The sequence below is a fragment of the Anopheles funestus genome, chromosome 2RL (assembly GCF_943734845.2).
Source record: "Anopheles funestus chromosome 2RL, idAnoFuneDA-416_04, whole genome shotgun sequence".
Lineage (NCBI taxonomy): Eukaryota > Metazoa > Arthropoda > Insecta > Diptera > Culicidae > Anopheles > Anopheles funestus.
The window spans coordinates 58,805,091-58,830,950 of record NC_064598.1 but is presented as its reverse complement, the minus strand read 5'-3'; the positions used below and the strand labels follow the sequence as shown (position 1 = coordinate 58,830,950).

At 36.9% G+C, this 25,860-nt stretch overlaps 2 protein-coding genes across 10 annotated transcripts; both read left to right on the top strand.

Annotated features, from left to right (window-relative positions):
* Window positions 1-653: 653 nt before the first annotated feature.
* LOC125764607 (microsomal triacylglycerol transfer protein) lies at window positions 654-4,534 on the top strand. The gene is made up of 5 exons (XM_049428991.1): window positions 654-950; window positions 1,461-1,481; window positions 1,611-1,780; window positions 1,846-3,920; window positions 3,979-4,534. Exons 1-5 carry the CDS (start codon window positions 896-898, stop codon window positions 4,289-4,291), a joined length of 2,634 nt encoding a protein of 877 aa, XP_049284948.1. The 5' UTR covers window positions 654-895; the 3' UTR covers window positions 4,292-4,534.
* Window positions 4,535-5,146: 612 nt separating this feature from the next.
* On the top strand, window positions 5,147-25,847 carry LOC125764610 (GTPase-activating protein skywalker). 9 transcript variants are annotated; one of them, XM_049429008.1, is made up of 12 exons: window positions 5,147-5,376; window positions 5,783-6,467; window positions 9,672-10,745; window positions 17,394-17,596; window positions 17,705-17,909; window positions 19,652-19,776; window positions 19,843-20,174; window positions 20,245-20,413; window positions 21,672-21,758; window positions 22,306-22,464; window positions 22,540-22,760; window positions 22,826-25,847. In XM_049429008.1, the coding sequence occupies exons 3-12, from the start codon at window positions 10,622-10,624 to the stop codon at window positions 22,965-22,967; spliced, it is 1,767 nt and encodes a 588-aa protein (XP_049284965.1). In that variant the 5' UTR covers window positions 5,147-5,376; window positions 5,783-6,467; window positions 9,672-10,621; the 3' UTR covers window positions 22,968-25,847. The 9 variants fall into 9 exon arrangements, with proteins under 9 accessions (XP_049284965.1, XP_049284966.1, XP_049284969.1 ...); XM_049429009.1 differs by having other exon boundaries at window positions 5,147-5,441; XM_049429012.1 differs by lacking the exon at window positions 5,147-5,376 and adding an exon at window positions 5,472-5,486.
* The last annotated feature ends 13 nt before the right edge of the window (window positions 25,848-25,860 follow it).

Genomic DNA, 25,860 nt, shown 5'->3' with positions numbered 1-25,860 from the left:
CGTACGGAACCGCCCGGAACCGCCTAGTCGGAAGCCGGAGCCGTCGGAATCGTCGGAGCCGTCGGAATCGTCGGAGCCGTCCGGAATCGTCGGAGCCGTCCGGAACCGTCTGGAACCGCCCGGAGCCGCTAGTTATTGCTAGCGCTTTATTTATTTAATTTAATTGCCTTTATTTTTTTTATATCATTGCCAACTAGCGGCTCCGACGGCTCCGGACGGCTCCGACGATTCCGACGATTCCGACGGCTCCGGCTGCCGACTAGGCGGCTCCGGACGGCTCCGGACGGTTCCGGACGATTCCGACGATTCCGACGATTCCGGACGGCTCCGACGATTCCGACGGCTCCGGCTGCCGACTAGGCGGTTCCGGACGGTTCCGGACGGTTCCGGACGATTCCGGACGATTCCGACGATTCCGGACGGCTTCGACGATTCCGACGGCTCCGGCTGCCGACTAGGCGGCTCCGGACGGCTCCGGACGGTTCCGGACGATTCCGGATGGTTCCGAATTTGGAGTACTGCACCTACCTTCCGGAGCCGCTTCCAAAATTTATGGAGTCATTCGGAAGCGATTCCGTTTTTTTGTCGGATTTACCCATCACTAGTCCAAACAGCAAATGTCAGATTGTACGATCTTTCATTTTCGAGGAAGAATGCGGCCCATTGACCAACCTTGTTCATACGTGATGCGGGTTCAGTTGTGTACGGCTGCAACGGTTTAAATTAATCCGCGTATCAGTGTGAGAACGAAACCAACGAAGATGAGTTTTTCGTGTTGAATCTGTTTCGTTGTGTCACATTGTAGTTACCAACAGTTAAGTGGTTCAGATCGTTTCTATCAGTGATCGTGATACGATACCTTGTAGTGTTGTTTGGTCCGCTACGAAAGAGTTGAATGACCACGAAGATGAAGTTGTGTATGTTTGTATCTGTTCTGTTATCTACCTTCGGTAAGTGCAGCAGCCTCGACGTTACCAAGCAACCGTGTTGTACTGTTATGTGATGAATGCAACGAAAGAAGCCTGATAAGATAACCTTTTGCCTTGAACTTGAAGCATGAATGGAAACAGCAACAGAAGCGGTACAGAGATGATTAGAGACGAAGACAGGGAGCAAGCATAGAAGAAATAATTGTGCATATCGATGTGCTTAACTTGTCGAAATACGACAAGAGCTAGCGTGAAGCATCACTAAACAGAGGAACAATTGAGCATAGCGACAATAATGATAAAGTAGGAAGCAAAGAAAGGTTTAAAGTCTAGTAGAATAAAAATGAAAGAGAAAAGATTGAATTAAGCATACAGGGAAAAATGAAAATTTATCCCGAACCAAGTCATCATCATGACGTGTCCCGCGATCAGCTGATAGTGCTAGTCTTGTCATGTTCTGCTGTTTAATGTTGTGTAAACAAATCAGATTATTGTGCATTAATCTTTTTTTTCAAATCTCATTCATTGCAGACTTTATATACGTGGCGCCAGGTAAATACGGCTGAAGCATTTTCTGACATGAAAATGATGTTCATGCAATTTGATAAAAAAAAACTACCTATTTCTGGAACAGTTTATCATATTCTCCATATTGTTAATTTTTTTTTTCATTCGTTGTAGCTTTCGGTGATGCATTTCACGTTGGCACGGAGCAAACGTTTGCTTTTTCTAACGTTGTACAAGTAGGAAATGCTAAAAATGCGACCGTTGCATTTGGCTACCGGACGCTGGCTACCGTCGTTGTAGCATCAGTATGGGGAAACGATGAGACGAAGCTTTTGAAAATACAGGTATGATTGCGATTTTTAAGCCGTTTAATTTGCACATGAATAACGTAAAACATATTTTATTACAGATTCAAAATCCTAAACTTGTTAGCATTCCTGATGAGAGCACTGGAGTGATGGTAGGCATTGAATCTCCGTTCTATGCGTGGTGGAATTTGGGCTACATCAGAGAGCTATACTTTACACCTTCAGACGCGGTTCCGGTAAGAAATCTGAAGAAGGGAATAGGTGCACTGTTCCAATATCAACTGTTGGATGGAGTATACACGGAAGATGATCCGTCGGGACAATGTGAGGCAAAGTACATCTCGCACTCATCCACACGGTATCACAAATCAAAGGGAAACTGTCATTATGATGCCAAACGGATGGAAAGACCTGAATATGCTTTGCGAAGTAGTTTAAAAACATCACGAAGCACGGATTTTACTGTCTCCACCGAAGGAGCACTACAAAAAGTGACGAGCCAGGACTACGTAAAGTATTTGCTTAATGCGCACGATCAATTTGGAGCGTACTACGAGTCCGTCATGCAGCTGAATGTGCAAGGCAGCGCCCAGAAAACGACAACAGTGGAAGGATCAAGCGTAGAAGGTATCGTTAAACAGTTGGCTTTGGAACGAGAAACACTATTGACACAAGAATTTGTGATGCCATGCAAGGACAACAATTGCGATAGCGTCATCAGCGTGTTTAAACATTACAAAAAATCGCTCTCCAACGCTAATGTGGGTAAAGAAGCATCTGCCACAGCGATGATTGATCTAGTGCAGGTAGCGCGCCATGCCAGGAAAGAGGATTTGTTGCGTATGCTTAAGGCTAAATCATCGAACGAAATTAAAGGCCAACTGTTGGATCTTTTCGGAGCGGTACAAACGGTAGCCTCACATGAGGCGGCCAAATCTGAATTTCTGCACGGTTCTGAGGACGAACAGATGTTCCTTGGAGAACGCTACCTGCAAGCACTAGCCGTTGGCACGCGCCCACAAAAAGAAATCGTTGAAGATCTATTGCAAATGGCCCAAACTGAACATAAAAATGTGAAATTTTACGACACTCTTATCCAAAGTCTGGCAGCCGTTACTCGCCGATATGCTCAACTGGAAGGAAACTCTTATGAAACAGAGGTGGTAAAGAAGGTGGCCGTATTGTTACAAGAAAAGCTCGACGAATGTTCAAATGAGAGGTGTAAGTTAAAGTATATACGTGGGTTCCAAAATCTTAAATGTCCCAAAACGGTGGATAGTCTACTAAAGCTCGCACAGGAATCAACGAAATCTGTTAGCGTGGCGGCAATGAAAGCTCTACGATCATTCTCGGTCTATCTGTGGAACGACGAGTACAGGGCGAAATTTGAGGATATTTTCTTTCAGGTGTCAAAACGTTACGATTCCAGTGCACGTACATTGGCGTTAGATATTTTGCTGGATTTGAAACCAGATTATGACGAACTATCGCATTTGTTACAGTTTTTAAAGTCCACTGATAAAACGTACGAGGTGAAACAATATTTGCTACAGAAGTTGCGGATGCTCGCAGAACAATGTACCGAATTTGCAATGATGCTGAAGACCATTATCGAGAGTGACCCAGTACTGAATAACTACCACGTGCTAGCTCCAAGAGGATTGTCCACGGCTTTGAGCCGTAAATTTTCGTCAGTGCCGTCGTTTAATGCTTCTCTTACGAGTTTGCAAGAGATGAGCGGAGGAGTTTTGAAACGGGGTATCGTTGATTTAACGCTAGACGTAGACAATGAAAGAACAAGTTTATTTACGCTAGGACTTTACGCCGGCGGCATGTCATCGTTTGTCAGTAGCAATGATGAAGATACCAAAGACGGTGAGGAAGAGGAAGATACGACGGCAGGAATGGAGCTGTTGATACAAGGTGTGGCAATGAGGCCATTGGAATTTTTCAGCGGAAAGGGTGAATTGATGGGCCATGTTTGGAGCGGTACAGCATCGGAACCGACACCGGCTTACCAGGCCATCACATTGTTGCAGGACAGCGAAGAACGATTTGCTTCCCATAACGGTGTTACGTTAACCCTCAGCTCGACTGGTGCTATATCGATTGATCTAAATGGACAGGTGACTATGAGCCTGTGGGGCCGTAACGCGCAGTCCAAAGTAGAACAAAAGTAAGTTAGACACGACTTTCTTTAGGGAGTACGTTAATAAGTTTTTTTTTAATTACAGTACTGGCATAAGCATGACGGGCCGGCTATCCTTCGATACGTCCTTTACGAACGTGGATGTTCGGTTCAGTGTGGAACAGGAGCCACAATTGCATTTGACATCGGCTCTAGACTTTTCTGGAGATCCAGCACTGTGCATGCAGCTAGTACAACCGAAGAGTTCGCTTAAACAACGGTTTGCGAGAACGATTAAACTGGTGGGAACACAACATCGGGCGTCACGTAAATCGATCAAAACGGTAAAGTTGAACGGATTAACGCATTCGCTTAATAGAAAAAACAATGATATGTGCAATTTAATTTCAAAAAGTTGATATGGCCATAAGGCTAGCAGTGTTTTAAAACGCATAAGTTGATGGTAAAAAAGTAAATTTTTCAGATACACATCTCTCAGGTTATTCAAACTAATATATCTTTAAATTCCAGTAACTGATGAAAACCATTCCAATTGAAGTCTCTCTTCTTTATTAATTACACAAATAAGCCAATAGACTTATTGTAATTATCGTGCAATTATAATGACAATTAAAACAAATATGACGCCAAACTAATAACAATCGCTAGTAATTATCTGATGAACGATGTCCGAAGCATAGCCTTGCCTTCTTTTTTACCTTTCTGCCTAACGTTCCCTCGCTGGTTAACCCTGGCGAAATTTTATAAATGTAATTGCTTGCGTTGAAACAGACAATTTCAACAACACAATTAACCGAACAACGGTTTTTTCAGCAGCATGAATTTAAATAAAGTTTAAAAATGGTTGTAACAGTGTTTTGATGCTTGATCGCTGTTTAACAGTAACCAGTAGCATGCTAACTAGTGTTCAATATCAAGCTCTGGTGTTGTTTTATGCATTATATTGAAAAGTCAATTAGTGGAAGTTTGGAAAATTTCATTCATGTGCATGATGGTTATATTATCAATAGCAAATACGCATTTTTATAAAATTTGACTAAAATTAAAATTCTCTGCAACCTCTATAAAAGAGATAATTATAACCTTGAAGATAACCACTGTTCACTCTGTCAACAAGGAGTTTGACACATATGTTTGACAGCAACCCAAGTGCAGCTGTGTGTGTGCAACATTAAAAACGATAGAAAAAAACGTCCGAGTGCGCAAGATTTATGTACAAACTTCTTCGTTTTCATACTAAACTTAGGGTCAGTCTCGGTGCTTTTGCAGTGACTCGCAATAGGCAAATGTACGATCAACTTATTCTCCCGTGTGTATCAAACGCAGAAAGATAATATACTAGTGGTTCGGCAAAATCCTTGCGCTCGTGTTTTCGGCTTATCGCACAGAATATCGCAGTTGCAGAATTCTAACCACTGCAGACTGCAGACCACTGTTGGGGGACCATAGTCAACCAGAAAGGAAACAGAATTCCTCAATAAAGGTGAACACTTGCCAAGTGATTTACTTTCTTCGGTTTCTTCGGAAATTTATATTGTGCTTCGTTGGGTAATGTGCCGTGGTGTACCATCGCTTGCAGGAGGCGAAATAAATGTGTGTTAAAAAAAGGAAAAAGCCACCTTTCCACGAAATGAAACAGTTAAAAAAGATTTCGTAAACAACATTGAAGAAAAGAAAAACGGAAACTGCTGAAGCGAAAATTTTTCCCTTCGACTGCAGCGCCATCGGTTAGCTTGTCACACAAGAGTTTTGTTGATCCCGGTTGGCATAGAAATTGGCTTCGTCGCAGAATTTGTCGTTCGTATCGGTTTACTTGATTTGCTAGCGGGAAGTGGGCGTTCTGCCATTAATCAGTGCATTTTTTATGCTAATCTCTTTTGCTATTCCAGTGCTGCTCTATCGCGGTTTGTTCTGTTTCGAAGTTGTGCAATGCGTGTTTATCATCAATTGTTTTGTATGGTGAAGTGTTGAGCGTTGTTTGGTGATAAAGAAACGCATTGCGAAATTTTCCCATCCAATAAAATGAAATACGACAGGCAAATTCTCAACTGAGTGGTCTTTGCTGCGAAAGTGCTAGGCGAAACAGTGAACTGCAGTACACAAAAGTGTTTGCATGTGAGTGTTTGCAATAGTATCATAACACGAGTGAAGAATTGACCAAATTTGGTGCGACAACGGGCACATCTGAGAAAACGACCCAAGTGCCCTGCCACATAAAAAGCTTCTAGTACTCGGTGGTATTTAAAAGCGATAATTTCATATATGACAAACCGCATAGCAAAAGCTGCTTGACTCACTGATTGCGGTAATTTGTTGCAAACAAATTGCTACGGCAACTCATTAATAAGCTTCCGGTAAACTGCTGACCAAGAACGTCCCACCCCGTCTCCTCCTGCATGAAGGCGATTGCCATCCCCGGTGAGGATACAACGAATCGACCGCATCCGAACGAAGCAGCAGAACATTCGTATACAGTTCCTTCTTCTGAGCTGCAGCCGGTATATCAACAAAAAATCAACCTTTCTTCGATCTATTCTAAACAATAAAGGAAGTTTAAACGGTTCTTTGTGGAAGGTAAGAAAAACGAATCTTTCATTAAATTTTTATCTTGCAAACTAAATGATTTGGAGATTCGTTAGAAGTTTAGTAATCAGCAGGCATACAGATAGAAAAAAACTCTAACAAATAGTGTGTTCTAATGTTTAATTGGTGGTAATATAACTTTACCTATATTTAGTTTAATGAATCTTAAGAGATGCAACAATGATACATGCAAAAAATTAAGAATTTCACCATCCGTTGGCATTCTTCTGTATTCTACTAATTGATTCCATTATGAGAACTAGATGATGATCATTTGCGAAATTGCGTTGACTGTGCGTGCGTAGCCACGGAAGTTTTGGGTTAAGCAGGCTGGGTGCTCCACAAGGTGCTCAACAAGCAAAATCGATACACCGCGGTAGCAGAGAGTAACATTAGTTGTATTATGATCCGGTTTCTTCATGTGGCATGATGTCGTTTCAGGCAGCGATTGGCCGCGATGGCGTCACCATTGTCGTCAATGGCTCGGGCCTGCACGCAGCCGCCACTGGACAGAGTGGAAAACTTGCGTGTTGTTACCGATTCTTTGGTGTGTGTTTTTATCGATTAATCATGTCGCACTCACAGAGCCTAGCAAAATGCTTAGAGAAGGTAACTTTTTACCTTTTTCTTTTCTTTTCCCTTACTCTAATGCTCTACCGGGGAGTCATTGACCGATTTGCTAATGTTAAAGTGCTATTTTATAGGTTTATATACTTATGTTCATAGCTGAGGACGGCTGATAAATGTTCTTAAATTTCATATTATTATATTTTTTTACAAATGACCATCGTGTTTTGCATATTTTTATCTAATTATACTATTTTTCAATAATTATGTATTAAAATCTTAAAATTCTTTCCTTCCAAATATTTTTTTACAAATCTTTTACCATTACTTTAGCCAGAGATACGTCAACATATTTGTGCAAATATTCGTAGTATTAGTAGCTTCTTAGCTTTCGTTGGTTTCGGTGCTCTATACGGCAGTAATGCGTTTAATGTTTTATTTATAACCATTGGTTTTATCCTATGACATTGCCAACACCACCAAGCCAAGTGTAGCAAAAGTTTTCGGTTAAAAAAACATACACATACTGCTAAGGTGTGCTTTAGGCAACTGCGTTTGTTTATTCGCATGATGGCTATAGGGCTACAAAAGGTAATCGACGGTTGTCGCGAAAAAAGTTAGATGTAATGCCCTCGAGAAAATAATATACATAAACGTGCAATCAGGTAATAAATCCACTATCAGCAATGAATGTGTTCTACCTACTCTTTCTAATTTGAATTTTTCTTCTCATAAAACATTTCTTAATACTCAGAGGTATTTTACACAGAGTTTTTTTATTTTTTTTAATTACCTTGATTAAAACAATTACCTGATTTCCCTGGAGTTCTTATACACGGTGGCGGTTATGGTACTGAGGCCAATTATTACAAGAAGATAATTTAATGAATCAAACATTGTATTATTTAATGTGATCTCGGATCGGAAAAGATAAAACAAATTTTAAATATTAATAAATGAATTAATATTTTAGACTAGCCAAGATGTTTGCCTTAAAACATTAAAATGACATTAAAAAAATATTTGCCCTAGAAAAATCTTCAAATAACTCTTCAAGAAGACTTTTTTTTATTCAGATAGAACTGCCTGGCCGTATTGATATGAATGCACGTTTATGTTATATAATGTTTATGTAAAATAAATTAAATTTTTAAATAAATTTTTTTTCTTGCAATCGTGGTGAGGTGACTGAATTTTAAAACTTAAATGTAGAATGTCTTAAACATCATTATGATGTTCTTGATCACATAAGGGCATTTTTGTATTAATCAGAAAGCTTACCTCCTGTTAACATCCAAATAACAAACTCAAAATATTTGTCTATATTTCAGTTATCAAAAAACAAAAATCCACCTACAACACAAAAACAGCTTTTATTGTCGAACAGTGCAGTTGTCTTATAACACTGACCACCAGACTCAATATTGACGTACACAGACAGCGTTCTACAACAAATCGGTTACCAAGGATTTTAGTTTTCTGGTTCCAAAAAAAAAAAACATAATAAAATGCTAATTTTACTGGCTGTGTTTTACAAACTCTCCACTAACTTATGTGTGTGTATAGATTGGTAACTAATATACATTATAATTAGCTCCATGAATTATCTGCTAAAGCTCTGTTGATTGATTGGCATTGGAGGTAGACCCGAATGCTGTTCACTGTCGTGTTCGAATCGTAGGGCTTCAACATAAGCTGGTTAAGGTTGCATCCCTCTAAATGGTATCAACTGCAATGACAACTATCATTAGCCTGGATTTTTCAATTCACACGCATATGTACGGAGCGCCACTATTTATGTGTCTCAAATGGATATCAGCTCAAATATGATGTTCAGAGCTTTGAACGGCACGTCCGATCCTTTTGTAGCTGGCATGTAGTGGTGTGATATTGATTTGTGATTGATTTTTTATTGCTAAATCAAAGATGGAATCGACTAGGTGAGCCAAAAGGATGCGCGGACGCTTGTGGACGCTGAATAGATATTTAGAAAAAAAAACCATAAAGATGTGACTGTTGGGGATCGGGTGAAGTAATTCATGAATTTAACATTGCACATATCGTGGTGTGTACGGGATTGAACAGGTACATGCTGGCCAGTAGAATGTCAGAAATGTTAGCAATTATAATGATAGCACCATTTTAGGTACATCCCTCAGATAGCATGCCTCCTACCCGTCTATGCGGTGGCAACTGTGACGTCGATTTGATTGAAAAATGACTCATTCTACTGTCATCGGCACTTTCCCGTTGATATTGGGATTCCCTTTTCGAATTTCATTACTACGGAATGGGCGATATGACTGAAATAAAGCTTAGTAATGTATTTGTAATCTTTTTTTATAATAATGATGAAAATGTTTAATGTTAATGTTTTTAGTTACGTTTGTTACTTACGTAATAAAGGAATAATTAGCTGAAATTTAAATTGCATACTGGCATATAGTATCATTTACTGTCGGCCAACTTTTGGACCAACAAAAGGTTATGGGAAAATAGTATACAATTCAAGATAGTTAGTGATAGAAAGTTGAAATGATTTGTATTTATTTAACATTTAACTAATGCCTATGCCTTTGCGAAAGTCGTAATAAATGTGTTTCTTTTTTTTTTACTTTCCATCGACAGGTTCACGATGCTGTTCGAAGATCTCACATAAACTATCGGAAATCCCTTTCAACGAGATGCATGCATTTCGCGTCCGACCAGGGGTACTAGTGTCCCCATAAAGAGAATGCATTTGCAACCGGACAAGCATTGATTTGTGAAATAGTGAGCAACATAACATCTCATTTAGATATAAACAGTCAGCAGTGCAAGGTACAGTTAAATTTTCTAGTCAGGTTAAAAGCATTCATAATCAACAGTAAATGACCCTTTCTATATTTTTGGAAAAAAATCTCTCAAATTAAATAATAGTCTGAAGCAGAATTTTCCGCTTAACGTAACTCAAGTGAGAGATTGTATTAAATGAACAGTATATTTTTCATATCATATAAAATTAAGGACTAACTGCATAACATTAAAACAAAGTCCAGCCTTCATGCCATAGTGCTTCGAAACGAGACAAGTGAATCGAACGGAACGGAGGCAACTGAATAGGAAGATCCTGAGAATCAAAACGGTTAGTCCACGGTAGTGTATTGGTGCGTCATAAAATCGAACGTTATCGTGAGGCACAGGGCGAACGCGTAGAGCCTTCTTGCTTTATTATCATTGAGCTTCAACAACTGCGGTCCGATACGGTAAAGATAGCCGACAGATAGGCAGATTGCCAGCAAGAGGCGCGAACCTGTACTACGCATACAGGGTCGCGTACGTGAGTCTACCTTGAGGACTGGAACAACAGTAGTTGTTATGAAGTGTGCCTATGCTGTTTATGATACGAATGAGGTTCTGCTGAGAAAAAATTAGATGCTCAGTTTCACAAAGCCGGTGACCGGTGAACACTAAGCGGTGTGATTTTTTTTATGTGTGAATCATACTACAAACCGTAACTGTGCAGGATCTCGAGAGTTAGTGGCAGCGTGAACCTGGTGAGCAGCATTGTAGAAGTGACATACGATTAACCCTTCATCATGCCAGTGAATGCTATCGGAACCGAACAGCTGAGTGGAATCGAGGAAGAATCTGACATCTACGAAGCATTTGCACCGCATGTCGATACCGCAAACATTTCGGTGCTAACCGATACACCGCCTGGTAAGTAAATTTGTAGCAATATCCATCGATCTATCCACTTGTTCGAACCTGTAAATCTTATGAAACCTGCTGGTTCAGGTGTCATGTGTCGTTAATCATTCTCAGTCTGATGTATTTCTCACGTTACGTGACAGCCTCGTAATCACACAACTGTCGACTTGTTGCCGTTATCAAATATACAATGCCGCACAAAAGATTAATTTTGTTTTAATTGTGGTTGGATGAAAATGTGTGTTTTCACAACCTAATTTGGCATTCAATTAATGATCCAATGTTTTATTGCGTCAGAAACAAATGATAAAACATAACCAACATTATTAAAGCGAGCCTTCCTAAACGGCAAATCCAATGACTCATGTAAGAAAGGCAAATGTTCGATCTGCGTCGATGATCGTTTTGTATATACATATTTACAAACGGGTCTTCTATACATTGTTCCATCAGCATTCAAATCCGTGTTCTATGGAGCTTTTGTAAGTTTCACAAATGCTACATGATGTTTCTAACAGATGGCTCTGGACAAACAGAGAAGATCGCTTATGTGCAGCTAATGATGCGTTTATGGGAAGTATTTATTTCACATTTACTGTACATCAAGCTTGTGGAATGTAGCTAAGCGGTAGTGCTCATTCTGCGCATCAGAGATAATATTTTCAGAAATTAATAGTAATTTTATTTCAAATGGAATAGAAATGGTGGTCACCAAAACTATGGTACAAATAGGAAAATAAAAATGCAATTCTTGTACTTAACTAGACATTCATTCATAAAATGTTGTACATAAAAAGAAAGGGAATCGTTATGGTAAATTCAAGTAATAGTTTGGGGTTAGATCACGTATCAGACAGTGCGCGTGTGGGAATGAGATAGAGTTTTGTGATGGTTAAGCGAGATCTGTTGGGTGTGTTGTTGATGGTATCAGCTGATTGTAGCCACGTGACTGACACACATGCTCGTGGGCGTAGAAATGTAGTATTGGTGAGCAGAATGTACGCGTGAAGCATATATGAGACTTGCGTGCATCGGAGCGACATTTAGCGCAGCTAAACGTATCTTGCGGTGGTGCGTTGGTACACACACTGCTGAAAGTACAGGCACCTAGAGGAGATATAGAGGATGGTTGGTTGATGCTCGAAAGCCGGTAAACATATAGCACCAGACCAGACGTACGAGGAAAGAAATGTACTCTGGTAGACGAAAGTCAAAGGTCTGGGCAAGTGATAAGGAAGGGTGCACGCGGGTACGTAAAAATGGGTACGATAACTCAATTAGAGTAGTAAAAAAAACACAAACAAAGAACACAGAGACATTCATTGCGAACTTCCCCGAGGCGTAGACGTTGCAAATGTGTACGGTAAATTTACGATGATGAGAAAAGTTATTAGAGTCGGAATAAAACCGTGACCAAACCATCTGCCGTGGGAGTGCGTTCTGTTATGATTGAATTTGTTCCATAAGTGGAATAGAGCATTGTTTTTTTTAGTAAAAAACTTTTACGGAACAAGCTTAAATTGTTTGGTCAAGTGGATTTTTAAAATCATGTTAATAACGAGTTTTGCACAACGCGGAATCTGTTGAGCGAATATCTGTTGTGTCAATGTTAGTATTGGGTGTATCATTTAAAGTGAAATTGAATCGAAAGTTAATATACCGACCTTATGTCTCAATAAATATATACTGCATTGGTACATTGAAGGATGTAAAAACTTATCTTTAAAATGTATAACTTAGGAACAGTATTTTTTTGGGTAAAGCGCAAACAAGTAATACTTTTAAATGTTTTATGCAACACGTATTACATCATTCTACAGAGACAAAAAAAACGACACCTTAAGATAGTATAACTGTGCACATAAAGCGATATTATTACATAGCGTCGTTCGGCTTCAGGTCGTCAAACGAAAAAATGGTGTATCCACGCTTGAATGCAGTTATCGGTGTTGTTTGTTTCGCAAGATAATAAGTCATTCAAGTCGTTGTTTACACCCGTCTTGGTTTCGATACTTAGGTGAATCGGACTTCCTACATTTACCGATAATTGTACACTTATGTATCCCAATATCAGTTCTTAGCGACAACGATAGGTGTCGCAACAAGGTAATACAGAATACATGGTGAAAAAAAAATGTTATTGATAATACACCATAGAATATTGTTATGGGATGAAACAAATAATGTACTTTTTAATGATACGTAATTAATATTTCATATAAAGAGTCTGTATCATCGTAGGTTAAATTATAAAAACGCACCTTGCACTTACGTATGACAGTTTTGAACGCATTGTAGTTCAGGTTTGCCCTCATACACTAGATGCTTCTAGCTCAAGGGCTAGAAGAAGTAGGGAAAATGTCGCTCTGTCTGTGATAATGTACGATTGCTGCGAGAAAACTGTTTGTACAAGATAAGTATAGCCCCTAGGCTCGATTCACTATACTACCGTCGGTATGTTTGAGGTAAGTTGATTATCATCTTAGTTTGATACAGCTGGGCTGACACAAGAAACCTTTCGTAGGTACTGTTTACAGCGAATGCATCTACGCACGAAGCGTTAGTGGATCTTGTGTTAGTGGAAGAATGTCGCTTACTTAACAACGCAACGTTACACCGTATCAGAACGACACACAGGCGGACGGTTCGTTCGATTGAAACTGCAATTCGTCATAGAGCGATGATCCTGTGAAGTTGGTTTGGACTGCGGAACGCGTATATTGCAAATCACTGAGCGATAGTGTTGAATTGACATGTTTTACCGATCTTGTAATAAAAAGTGAATCAGTGATCGATTAAACTGTTGTGTATATGCGAAAATTTTTAAATATTTTTGAGCGTATGAAAAGAATGAGCGCATTTGTATTTAGTTTTATACAAGTTTAAAAGCGTGTCTTAAATTGTGTGTGATGTAAAATGTAAAATATATACGATAAAACTATCCGTGCGTGGAACTACCAAAGAAATCCTATACGACTTGAAAAAATAGAAACGTAGTTATACAACGTTTAAACAGTCAGCATCCTATTAATGATTGGATGTTAGGTTGGCTTAACTGTTGTGTTTATCTGAGGTGGCGCTTTTGTGCAAACCGCGATTGAACAAAATTATTTATAGCACTGATTCGCCTTTTCCGTCGTCTCCATGCCGCCGTCCGTCGCACACAGTTTCTCTGTTTCTTTTTTATTATCACTTAAAGTGTGTTTTTAGCGTAGCTGATTTAGTGATCGCAATAGTGGTGGTGATAAAAAAGATCATCTCATTGGTTTATTTCTGTATTTACATGGATGCTGCTAAGAATCGTTCTTACACATCTGACTACAAGCCCCGTAACAAATCACGAACGAAACAGCGTAGTGTTTGTGAGATTTTATTTACTTTACTTAAGATGTGATGTATACGTGCGGCTCAATCGCAAAGTGTAAAGAAATTGACGAGCTTATAAGTGTTTCAATTTAAATGCTTCATTTTTAACCATGAGTAATGCAACAAGTGCACAGCGACTATTAAGAAGATGCATGGTGGCGATCGATTAACGGAAGAAAACTGTTGCGTCCAATCACGGTTCAGCTGAATGATCTCATCCGTTGCTTGCAATGATATGTTGTGTGTGAAACAGACAATTTGTTGGGCGAATTTTGAAATTATTTTGAAACATAAATAGAGCCAACTATTCTGGGTGTAATAGTGATAACATAGGAAAACTGATTGCATTATGTCATATGATTTGTGTAGTTACAGTTCGGTAACTAAGCTTTATTTATTGCAATAATATGTGTAGCTGGCATAAATGATGGTAACACATAATACGGATACGACAAACCTTATGTATAGAACATACAATTGAATTGTGACAGTAAGCCGGGTTTTTACCTTGCACAATAGCCAATTTTGCTTATTTTTCAAGATTATCAGATTACATTTGAGTCATCGTTGGTTGGACATGCTACTGCAATCGTAATAAGCGCCACTTGTCGTCGGCTACTGATCAGTGCAATGCAATGTCGCACGTTTTTGTATTGCATTTCGATGCATTGCAAAACATGTTGTGACATGTGAGCATGTGATCAAACGGTTTTTGTATTGAAAAGAGAAAAAAACAGGTGAAAACTTTGTAACATAAAATGCACCCTTTTTTTGTTAAACCAGCATGATTTGCGAGAAGAAAAAAAACGATACCGCACACAGTAAATGAAACAGAAAGTATCGTTTTACATCGGACTAGAATTGATTGGGGAAATGATTAACTATAGGAAGACGTGCGTTATAATAGGTACACCACAAAGCCTTCGTTTGCTCGTTGTAATGAAGAATAATTTAGTTTTATAAATGAAGTTATAGAATAAATAGCAAAAAATTATTACGATTCAACTTACACAAAATTAATGATACGTCTGTTCTGCATAGTAACTGTGAATCTAGTAATATTTCGATCGTTTTAGCTCCTGATGCTGATTTGAAATAAGAAACATTTGTAATTCATTGTACAGAGACTGCTGCATAAAAGTAATGTAATGAAATTGAAAAGCACCATTGAACATTATGGTAAATTTTGTTACGTGATTAAAAATAACATGCGTTTGTTTTTGGCAATTGTTTTGACATATTATGATTTATAGATTATTGATAAGCATGAATGTGGCCTTGAATTTCATGTGAGAAATTAAAATCTTTTCTTTTCATTTGTGAAGAACGATCAGGCCATATTGCTAGTTAAAATTTACTTAAGTATGAACCAAAGAGAGGAATAATGAAACAAAGAGATGGATATAGAATGCAAATTTTAAAATTAAATTTATAATGCTGATCGAATTTTTTGGAAAAGGCTGTTACAATGCGCAATTGAGCCAGTTTGTATTTTTTGCAGCACGTAAACATTCAATAGAATATTAGTTTGTTTCTAATTGCTTCACGTGGTAGAACGAATTATAATGAGCATCATTTAATTGATCACGATCTTGGGATGAGCCGTTTATTAATCAAACGATTGTAAAGTATGTGTTTTGAATGTTAGATGCATATTAATAGACCAATAAGGTGGATTAAAACCGCGATTATTAAACGAAAGGTCTTATCGTTTAGAAGCTACGATAACACTTAATCCGACGAATATAAAGTTTGAGTTTTGTTTATGTTCAAACTTACTACAAGGATGATCAAAAGGTGCTAATAATAAGGTTCGAGGTGTATTCGAAAATATTGTAAACATCAACACCATCGCCTAGCTATTGCATGTGTAGAGAACTCACCACTATAAGCGCAGCCATATGAACTGTTAACAGCAAGAAGCAGCCGACCGATGTAATATTCCTCACAACCATCAATGTGCGAGCTTATCAATCAGAACACAAGCAGCTACTATACCGACACATGCAATGTGTAAACAGTAAACGCCGTCAACACCAACACTGTCGTTTCATTCGAACGTTTCCATACGACAAACGAGATCGCTGAATCTGTTTAACAGTCTAACCGTGCCGCGCAATCGTAATACTACAGCTCGGAAGCGCTTCTTAGTGCCGTCCTCCGATTGTTCTTCACTTCGGAAGGATTGATGTTTTATTGTGCCAATACCGTAGTGATAGAGGAGAAACGGGCCATTTTATTGCGGAAAAAAGATTTCCATGTTTGTGATAATTTAGTATAATATACTTAATGTTAAACATCTCATAATTAGTTAGTGGGCAAAAGTTAAAAAACGGTGGTAAATTAATCGTTTGCAATTATTTTCAATAGTGCTGTGATGTGAAGTGACGTACTTTTCCTGAGTTTCACCATTTGCTGATCCACTTGTGCTTAATTGATCGGCGGCATAAACCTGAGGCATTCAATTATCGACGTGACTCTTAGAGTAATGAAATAAAGCATGTTGGAAGTGGTCGGTTAATTGTTATGTACTCTGATATCCTTTTGATAAGGGAAACAAACTAAAGCTTCGATCCCAATAATAAGAAAATCGACGGATCAATAGACAGTAGTGAAAGTGTTATTTTGTCAGAATGGTTGCAAAAACACCGGAAGGCCTATCTTTGGAAAATCTAAGCAAACGAGCCTCAGTGTACATTGATCCAGAATGCGATTTGTATTTAGAGCTTCAATATTTGCAATCCTCCAAACTTACCAAATGTACGTGTTTCAACATACATCTATTGACAGCGAAAGGTAGGATTTTGTGTGTCATTTAAAAAGTGTTTTAATAATGTTTTTAATGTGTACGGCAGTTTGTGGGCATCAGTTTGCTACAATCACTTTGTTTAGATTTAGTATGAAGGACTCTGAATCGTATACCTTTGTAATAGATTAGATTTATTAATTCATTATTATATACAAGGAAGCTTGAACAAAAGTAGTTGAAAAAAGAAAATGTGCTATATATTTCTGCTATATATTCGCACCGGCAGCATGACACTCTTGTTGAAAATACAAAGTATGTTATGAAACAATTGTTATGAACTAACATATTGTTTGTTTAACGCATAAAGCTGAAGTCTACAATACAGCCAGGCCATTCTTTTTTTTACATAAAAAAACCCTGTTCAAGCTCCGTGTTGAACCGAAGTATGTGTATACTTCCTTCTTAAAATTTACTTTAGCTACTTAACTTCAATCAAACTAATAATATTCACAAATATTGATCATCTTTTTTATTATTTTTAGGAAAAAAACCGAACTTGAAGTCGTTCCAAGATGTACAGTCGCTCATACAACAGGGGAAAAAGCGAGAGGCGAAGATAGTGTTAAGAGAAAATTCATGGCCCACCAATTCGCCGATTCGTTCGCAGTTATGGCCTGCGCTATGTGCTCAACATCACGTTGGCAAAACGATGCTGGAAGGGTTCTATTGGGATATGGTGAATCAGGTGCGTAATACAGCACATTTTCACTATATTGACCGGGACAACCTTCGCCACGACGGGTAATTAAATCCGTTATCTTAAACTAATATTTATAATTCTGTCGTTTGATAGGTTTTTGGTACAACCGAACTGCCCGAGAAACCTATAATGCTCCCACCGTTTGTTGATTCAACGCACTGTCTGCCCTATCACCTAACGCGGAAAGGTCGAGCGGTGGCTGATCGCGTAGTCAGTGTGCTTGGTTATGCCTGTCCAGATATCACCTACAGTCCTACGCTCTACCCTATTACTTCCATTTTGTTACACTTTATGTCCGGTAAGTGCTCTTAAATATTTCATTCCATATTAGGTAAATATGGGACCGAATTACATATATGAAATGAAACTTCATCCCCTGTTCAATGAACCATTGAACGCGGTACATTTCGAAGTTGCCAAATCTGTTTGAGTATACATATTTTTCTGCTAGTTTGGAACTAGCATGACAAATAATTTTTATGATATGAAAAGTCCTATTTTTAACATAATGTAATCGAAAAATCAAAAAGGTATACTTTATGTTTATGACTTACTTAGCTAATAAAATTTCCAAAAAGTATGTTATATTCAAACCTTGTTTAATGTAACAATATGTAATATAATATTAGCTCCGTCGTGAGTATCCAATTATCTCACGACACTAACCACCCGATACCAAATGATGCTACATTACTAGCAGTCATTTTGTTTGACACACGTCTTATGAATATTCAGTTCAGTTAACGTCATGTCATAAAGATTTGCTATTGGGATTTAGCACCATAACCTGAGCATTATTGTTTCAAACGGATCATGAAATGAAGTAGTATTTGAAGACACTGAATGCTAAAACAAATTAATATATTACATTTTTTGGAGATAAGACAACAATTTATTTGTGCGCGGTTTTTAATGCAATGAACAATTACTAGCATTGAGTATCGGATTCAAAGGAAAACATAATTATAATAAATCCGAACTACTGAGCTGAATGAAAACTAAACTAGCAGAATTATACAATTAAGTAGAATGAAAAAACAACATTTACGGACAATATCTATCAAAAGCTATATAGGGATATCTAAGGATCATGTAACTAAAAGTGAATTCTTTCTGTATTTCGTATTTCTATTGGCAATAAGTAGCTAGTTTTCCAAATTGACGGACATGCGCTATTACTTTTTAAGAAAGTAAACGTATCATACACGTCTTAAAACACGAAGACTGAAAACAACTATTAATATTGCATAAAACAGTTTGTCGGCTTATGCTAAAGATATTAGACAACAAAATGTAGTTTTAGTCAAAATTGGGATTGTTTTTAATTGTTTTCATCTTTTCATTGTTCATTGTTTGAGCTTGAGATCAAAGTGAGATATATTTGTTCTTCATAAGAATATATTTTGGTATTTTCGAATGGTGGACCTTGAATGTCTGAAATAAATGCTATAAAAGTAAATCCTGTTCTTGTTAATGTTGATCATAATTCAATCGATAAAATCACTGTATGCCGATAATCCTCTCGTTCCATCGATAAAGTACCGTAATTTGAACGTCGATAGCACAGATTTGTTATTGCATGTTAAAACGTACCCAAGCTTTCAATACTTCCCTCAATCTTGCATATTTGAGATAAAGGTGCAATTGATTATTTGGTATGGTTCAATCATGCTACAATTAGTTGGTGGCATGGCTCATAAATTATTTGGTTAGTGACCGACCGATTGATAAAATGTATTCCAAATATCAACAACACTCGTTTCCAACACGATAGCTTGCAATCGGCTGTTCAAATGATCGAATATAAGATACAAATATTAAAGAAATCGATACAAAAATGAGTAGGAACGCTTTAACCTAAGCTATATATGACAATATGTTACTATTAAGCACGAAAGATAGGTTCTGTGTGATATAAATTGATAATTACGTATATGCAGTTTGGTAATAATTTTTACACTATAACGTTTGGGGCAAAATCATCATTCTTATAAGTTTGTGAAAAGTTAACATTGTTTTCTGTATTTCGTTATATTTTAGAGGAAGAATGCTATCACTGTATGGCGAGCCTTGTGGCTCCTAAGGAGAAGGTTTTTATTACACAAACGAAGTTACTTTACGAAGTCACCTGGAAGACTGTGATGCAAATTGCCAAAAAACATGCGGTAGGTACATGATTGGTTTTTAACAAGATTCGTATACTATAGCAGTTTGATTTTTGTCTATTGTAGAAATCAGCTGTTAATTATCTATCCACAATGTGCAACGGACAGAAGCCGGAATCAATCTTCATGGATTGGTGCTGGTGGATACTAGGTGGATTACCTTTTCCGCATCTGGTACGGGTGATGGATTGCTTCTTCCATGAGGGTATCAAGGTGTTCTACCGTGTATCGTTGGCTATATTGATACTTTTCCACAAACATGTTACCGCAAGTAATTCTGATTGGGACGCGGATGCGATAAAAAATGACATCGATAATGCCCTTCCAAAGTTCTGTAAAAACATACCAGTCTCGCCAGCGAAGCTACTACGGACGGCTTTTAGTATAAGAGCGCTTAGGTAAGATAACACATGAACATTCTGTTGTCTCGTTTCCATGTATGTACTATTTAATGGTTTATATTTGCAGTTCTACGTACATATCTAGGGTTTTTTTGAAGACTGAAATGCTACTAAAAAGTAAGTCAGTGCTAAGCGGACCGAAGCAAATGGTAAGATCACGTTCTAGCGATAATTTACCAACGAGTCAATCCCAAATCAACGTACAAATGATGTCTCACACCTTAACAATTCGGGAGGTAAGTGTAGATTGTGTTTTGATAATTATCATAACCGCGACAGTAAAAACAGTCAGTTTTGTTCAGTTTTGTTAAGGCAAGGTAAAAAGTTGTACGAAAACAAACAAACATTTTGGTGCACAACAACATATCGATGACTAACGCAACTCAACTTCAAATGTGCTGGTTTTCCTATTCACGACTGACGACCTGGCTGGTCGTATTGCACTGTAAAGTGCAGTTAAATTTAAACGAATTGGCAAATTTATTCGATTACTTTTTATTGTGACCATACGTGGACGAATGTTTGCTATTAACGGTTAGGATCTGTTTGAACGTTATTACGCGAGCAATAATACTTAGTTCTGAATTCGCTGCTACCTGAACTGTGAACATTGAAATATCTTTTCTTTTCTCTGTTTTTAATGATCTTACCCGGTGATATGCTTTTGGGATGGGACAATATGCATTAAACGTTTGCGTCTCGTGTCATCTTTGATTTGGCATATAATCGAAAAGCACAGAAATATCGAGATGGTTTAGATACCTGTCGGGCAATGGTATGAAAAGAATATTTTTACATTTGAATGTTAATGTTTCTTGGTTTACTGTTGTACAAAATGTGGATGGATGCAATATTACATCTTGTGTGGTTGTCGTCCTAAAACGTAATACTCATGTCAAACCCATGTGCTATTTTCGAAATAAGTTATAAAATCCTTCTTCAACCCAGCATTATTGTCTTTTTGGTGAACATTAAACTTACCTTGGGGGCTCTAGTGCATGATTAAAACAGACAAGTTTTATTTTTTCATCAAACCAAGTAAACAATGATATCAATGTATACAAAGGATTTATTTTAAAACACGTTGTCTATTATCCATTTTCCGATGCTTCCTAAAATAGCAATACAATAAATTTACTTTCAATACATTTATAACAATTTATTGGCACATCATTCGTAACTTAACCCCTGCAATGTAATCTTTGGTATAAGAATTTCATTATATAAAGCTAAACTCTTTACTGCCATATACAATTGAATTACAATTTTATTCTGTTTTTATTCACGCTGCATTTATGGATTCGATTGGTGCCTGCATTACTGCCGATGTGGAAAATAATGTTTGAACATGCATTTTTACGATACGGGATTTCTTTAACATAACATTAACCATTCGAAATTTTGCTCTATGCCGGGGTTATGAATAAAATAACATTTTCTGGGTTTCATCCATTGAATGAATTACTTGTAATTTACATATTTTTCAATCGTAAGGGAGCTCATTCTCCTGACGTACGAGTGTTGTCTATGGGAGTGTTTCCAATTCAAGCAATAAAAAGCAAAATTTGTGATCAGGACGCAGTAAGTCAAAGACATCAGGCCTAAGCGTGTCTTAATCAGATAGAAATAGTGTTATGTATTGTTTTCAGATGTAGACTGCTGAAATGCTTTAAGAACGTAATAATTTGATTTGTTATTTGTTTAAATGCTTGGAGGTAACATCAAGCAAATTCTTATTATATTGTGTCTCATATGATTTTTTTTGCATTATGATGACTTGGAAATTATAGTTTTATTTATTAAAATTTCAACATTTTTGTCAACAAAGCTTTGAAATCACATATAATGCATATGTGTATTTAAAATAATGAGTTTTCAAATTTTTGGCTAATAAGACATCTGCTACTAATATTTGTTTGTAAAACTTGCACTGTTTTGTTTCTTTTTGATTCCCATATCGTTTTATTTCGCTGCATGCTTGTTGAGTGATTCGTATCATGTGTTTGCCAATAAATAATGTTGGCTGATTGTTTGGGATGCTATATACGCATAAAACTACAGTAAAACCAAATAAATGTAAGTGCATAATGAAGAAGAGCTCTAACATTATATATTCTGCATTCGATAGCTGTTTACGCTCTGGTCTTGGTTGCCAGTAAGAATAACAATGTATCAGCCCGAGCTATTATACACTACTGAAGAACACGGGTGTTCTTTGACAACGTTTTACGTTCGGGTGGAACAGCACGAACCAACGCTGCTAATGATTAAGACGTGTAACAACGAAGTAAGTATAGTTAAATTAAGGGAAAAGCCATCTAATGGTTATCGGATAATGGTTGCTTAATTATTACTATCCCAGGTGTTCGGTGCTTACTGTTCCTCACGATGGTTTGAACGTAATTTAAAAGATGACCGCGGGCAGCGTCAGGCTTACTTCGGAACGGGAGAGACGTTTCTTTTTTCACTTTACCCCGAGCGTGCTAAATATCCTTGGGTGGGGATTGAGGGCGATACAGGATTGGGTCATGCATCAGAACTTTTTATGGCTGCCGATTCAAAGATGATTACTATTGGCGGCGGGTAAGTGTATTAACGTATGATATACACCAGCAATCATTTAAATTGGACTACTGTTTACTTTACAGCGAGGGACAGGCTATCTGGATGGATGAAAACATACGCTTTGGCAAAACCGATCGCTGCCAAACATTCAACAACCCACCGCTTTGCGCCTCTGGCGATTTTGAAATACGTGTGCTAGAAGTGTACGGTTTTGTAGGAGCGTGAATAGCCTCTTAAGATGTGCATATTGATGGAACGTGCGTTTAATTCACATTCAAAAATCCGTATTAGTTTAGCCTGTATTGAAGCTGGAACCAAAACTCGATTTGCTGGTAGATCTCGTTGATTTCATCATTGTGTTCTTTGACTCTCATGGAATGTGAGCAAAATATAGAAGTAAACTTTTGGCAAATTTCAGCATATTGATAATCAATCCTCAGTCATGCACGAAAAGTACGCATTGTTATCTGTATCATTTTGCCATTTTCATACAATACTCTGAATATCTGCAAATCATCTAGATTGCATAAATTCACTACAAGTGATTGCATACCTTGTATTTCATCCTCAGCGTAACGGTTTGGTAGAACAGAGGCAATGGCGAACAAATATAAGCGTAATATATTATTAATGTTTGTTTAGTTTGACTGCCTAGTTTAAGCGAGAGGGTGAGAAGATGACGAAGTGTACTATTTTAAGATTTAATTATTGATTATTGCAAAATGGCTTGGACACTTGATAATGCATCATCGATGTAACTGTGTAGGCGCTATTGGATATTGTATTTTCATACCTATTTCTAAATGGTTGTTTAAATATCCTCATGAAAAAGATTGTATGTACGAACTGTGTTATGTGTTTTCGATGTTACATTGTATTTTTTTTTGTTTTTCATATTGTTTGTTACTGAAAAGGTGCTTGCCAGTTGTATATATTTGCAGAACGTTTGTTGAGCTTGTTAGATTTTTTTCAATCATTAGAATAATATATTAAAAACGCATGTGACTTAAGGCACGTGTGTTGTAATACGAACAAAGCATTTCACAAAACAACGAAATAACGAATTGTCTGTAGCTTATATATATATACATTACATATTCATATTCATACCATACCCAAGTATTAAAAAGCTTGAACTCTTTCATTCATGCAAATCACTGTCGCAGTTGGTCTCTATTTTTTCTAAATTACTTCAACACAATCAAAACAGACAAATTTTATTCTAATAAAATTACATTGAAAACGTTTTCTTTGATGAATACCTGTAACAATAGTTGTATTAATCTGATTAATAGCAATAAAGATATGAGCAAACTTGGCTGTTCAACTCCGGTAAATGTAGCTGCTTTAATACTACACATAAGTCAAAGTATGAAAGCCAATATAGCGTGTTTATATTATATGATATTGTATGCACATATTGCATACTCATGCTTATTGACTATTATTTTGATTTTGATTTTCATCTCATCTATATTTGAGAAACAGTCAATGGTGCATAATCTATAAAGATTTTGTTTTTTATCTGATGTTACATGTTTTAATAATGAGTTGGTTGTAACATTCCAATCGAGTAAAAACACGTTTCTACAAAGGACTATCATTATCAATCAAATCGCAATTATTCTTTTGACAAATTTTTTATTAAAGCTAAATAGCGTTACAATATGTCGGCATACGTGACTGAACTGGAATGTTTTAAGTTCGATTGATGACTATTTGAACAGATTTTTTTAAAGAAAGTTTTAATAAGGCTATAATACTGGTACATCAAATAGAGAAATATTTGATTTTTCCCTCTTAGGGCGAAGCACTAAGGATAAAACGAAATTGTTCAATTAGTTTAATTGGTTCCTTTTTGCGTTAATATACATACATATGAACAAATGAAAACGCAGAAACGTAAAAGAAATTAATTTATTCTAGCATAGTATATTTGTGTAAATGTTGTATTAAAACGTATGATATATCAACAATATAAAGCTAACAAAATATCAAAAACGAATAAAAGCAACAATGAATTAGATATATAAGGAAGATACCAACAGCCAAACTTACAACAAGTTAATGTTTACATCCAACGTTTTATAGATAAGCGTGGTGAAGAATAGAGTGTTTTGTATTTGTTTAAAGAGCGTTATTTTAGTAGCCGTATGCATATTAAAGGCGAAACATTAAACACTGCTAAACGTTATACGTGAACTACTCAAAAAGTTGGAAAAGAAATCAAATCAAACAGTAGAATGGTACATGTCTAGCACTATGTGTATAAATGTGTGTGTGTGTGTTTTACGTAACTTTTTGCCTATTTCCTGTGGAGGAATATATATTGTTATCACATATTAATGTTAGACTAGTGGTGTGTTAAGAGTTTTCAAAACAACTACCATAGACAACTAGTTTGACACAAAACTAGTGACACGACCAAATGTGTGTGCATAATTCGATATGATTTTTAACGTATATTTTGCTAAACATTTGCGCTACATGCTTGTGCTTATATAATTAGAATCACTGCAATATAAAAGTACTTTTAATATTCTTTCAACGTGTCGTTAGGAAAGATTTATTCCGACTTAAACCATCATGAAAGTATATGAGCGTATGCGGAACTTTCAAACCATAGATTCTTGGTGAGCGTGTTTATTTCGTACATTATAGAATCCAATTTATTTAACTACAACATATCGAACAAAATATACAATGTTTTTTGTAAAGTCGATTTATTCATGTAATTGGTTGTAGATTATGGATATAAATAATTTTCTGATGAATATTAGTTATATTTGGTTTCAGGAATACAGTTAGACGACACTGATTGCATTCTTACAATGAATGTGTAGGACTTATTTCGACGTGTTGTTAGTGGTAGTAAAGGGGAAAGCATTGTGATGATATACATACTACTCTATAGCTAATTTTGTAATGTCTTTACTGATTATGGTTACGTATTATTGAAAACGGATGATGATTATTTTAAACGTTGTATAATTTGTATATGGTTATGCTTATTCAAAAATGTTATTTATATAATGGTTCTAGCTTGACGAATATAGAAAAATGAGATTGGCAAACAAAACATATACCTAGATCATGAATACAAAAGCAACTGTGTTTC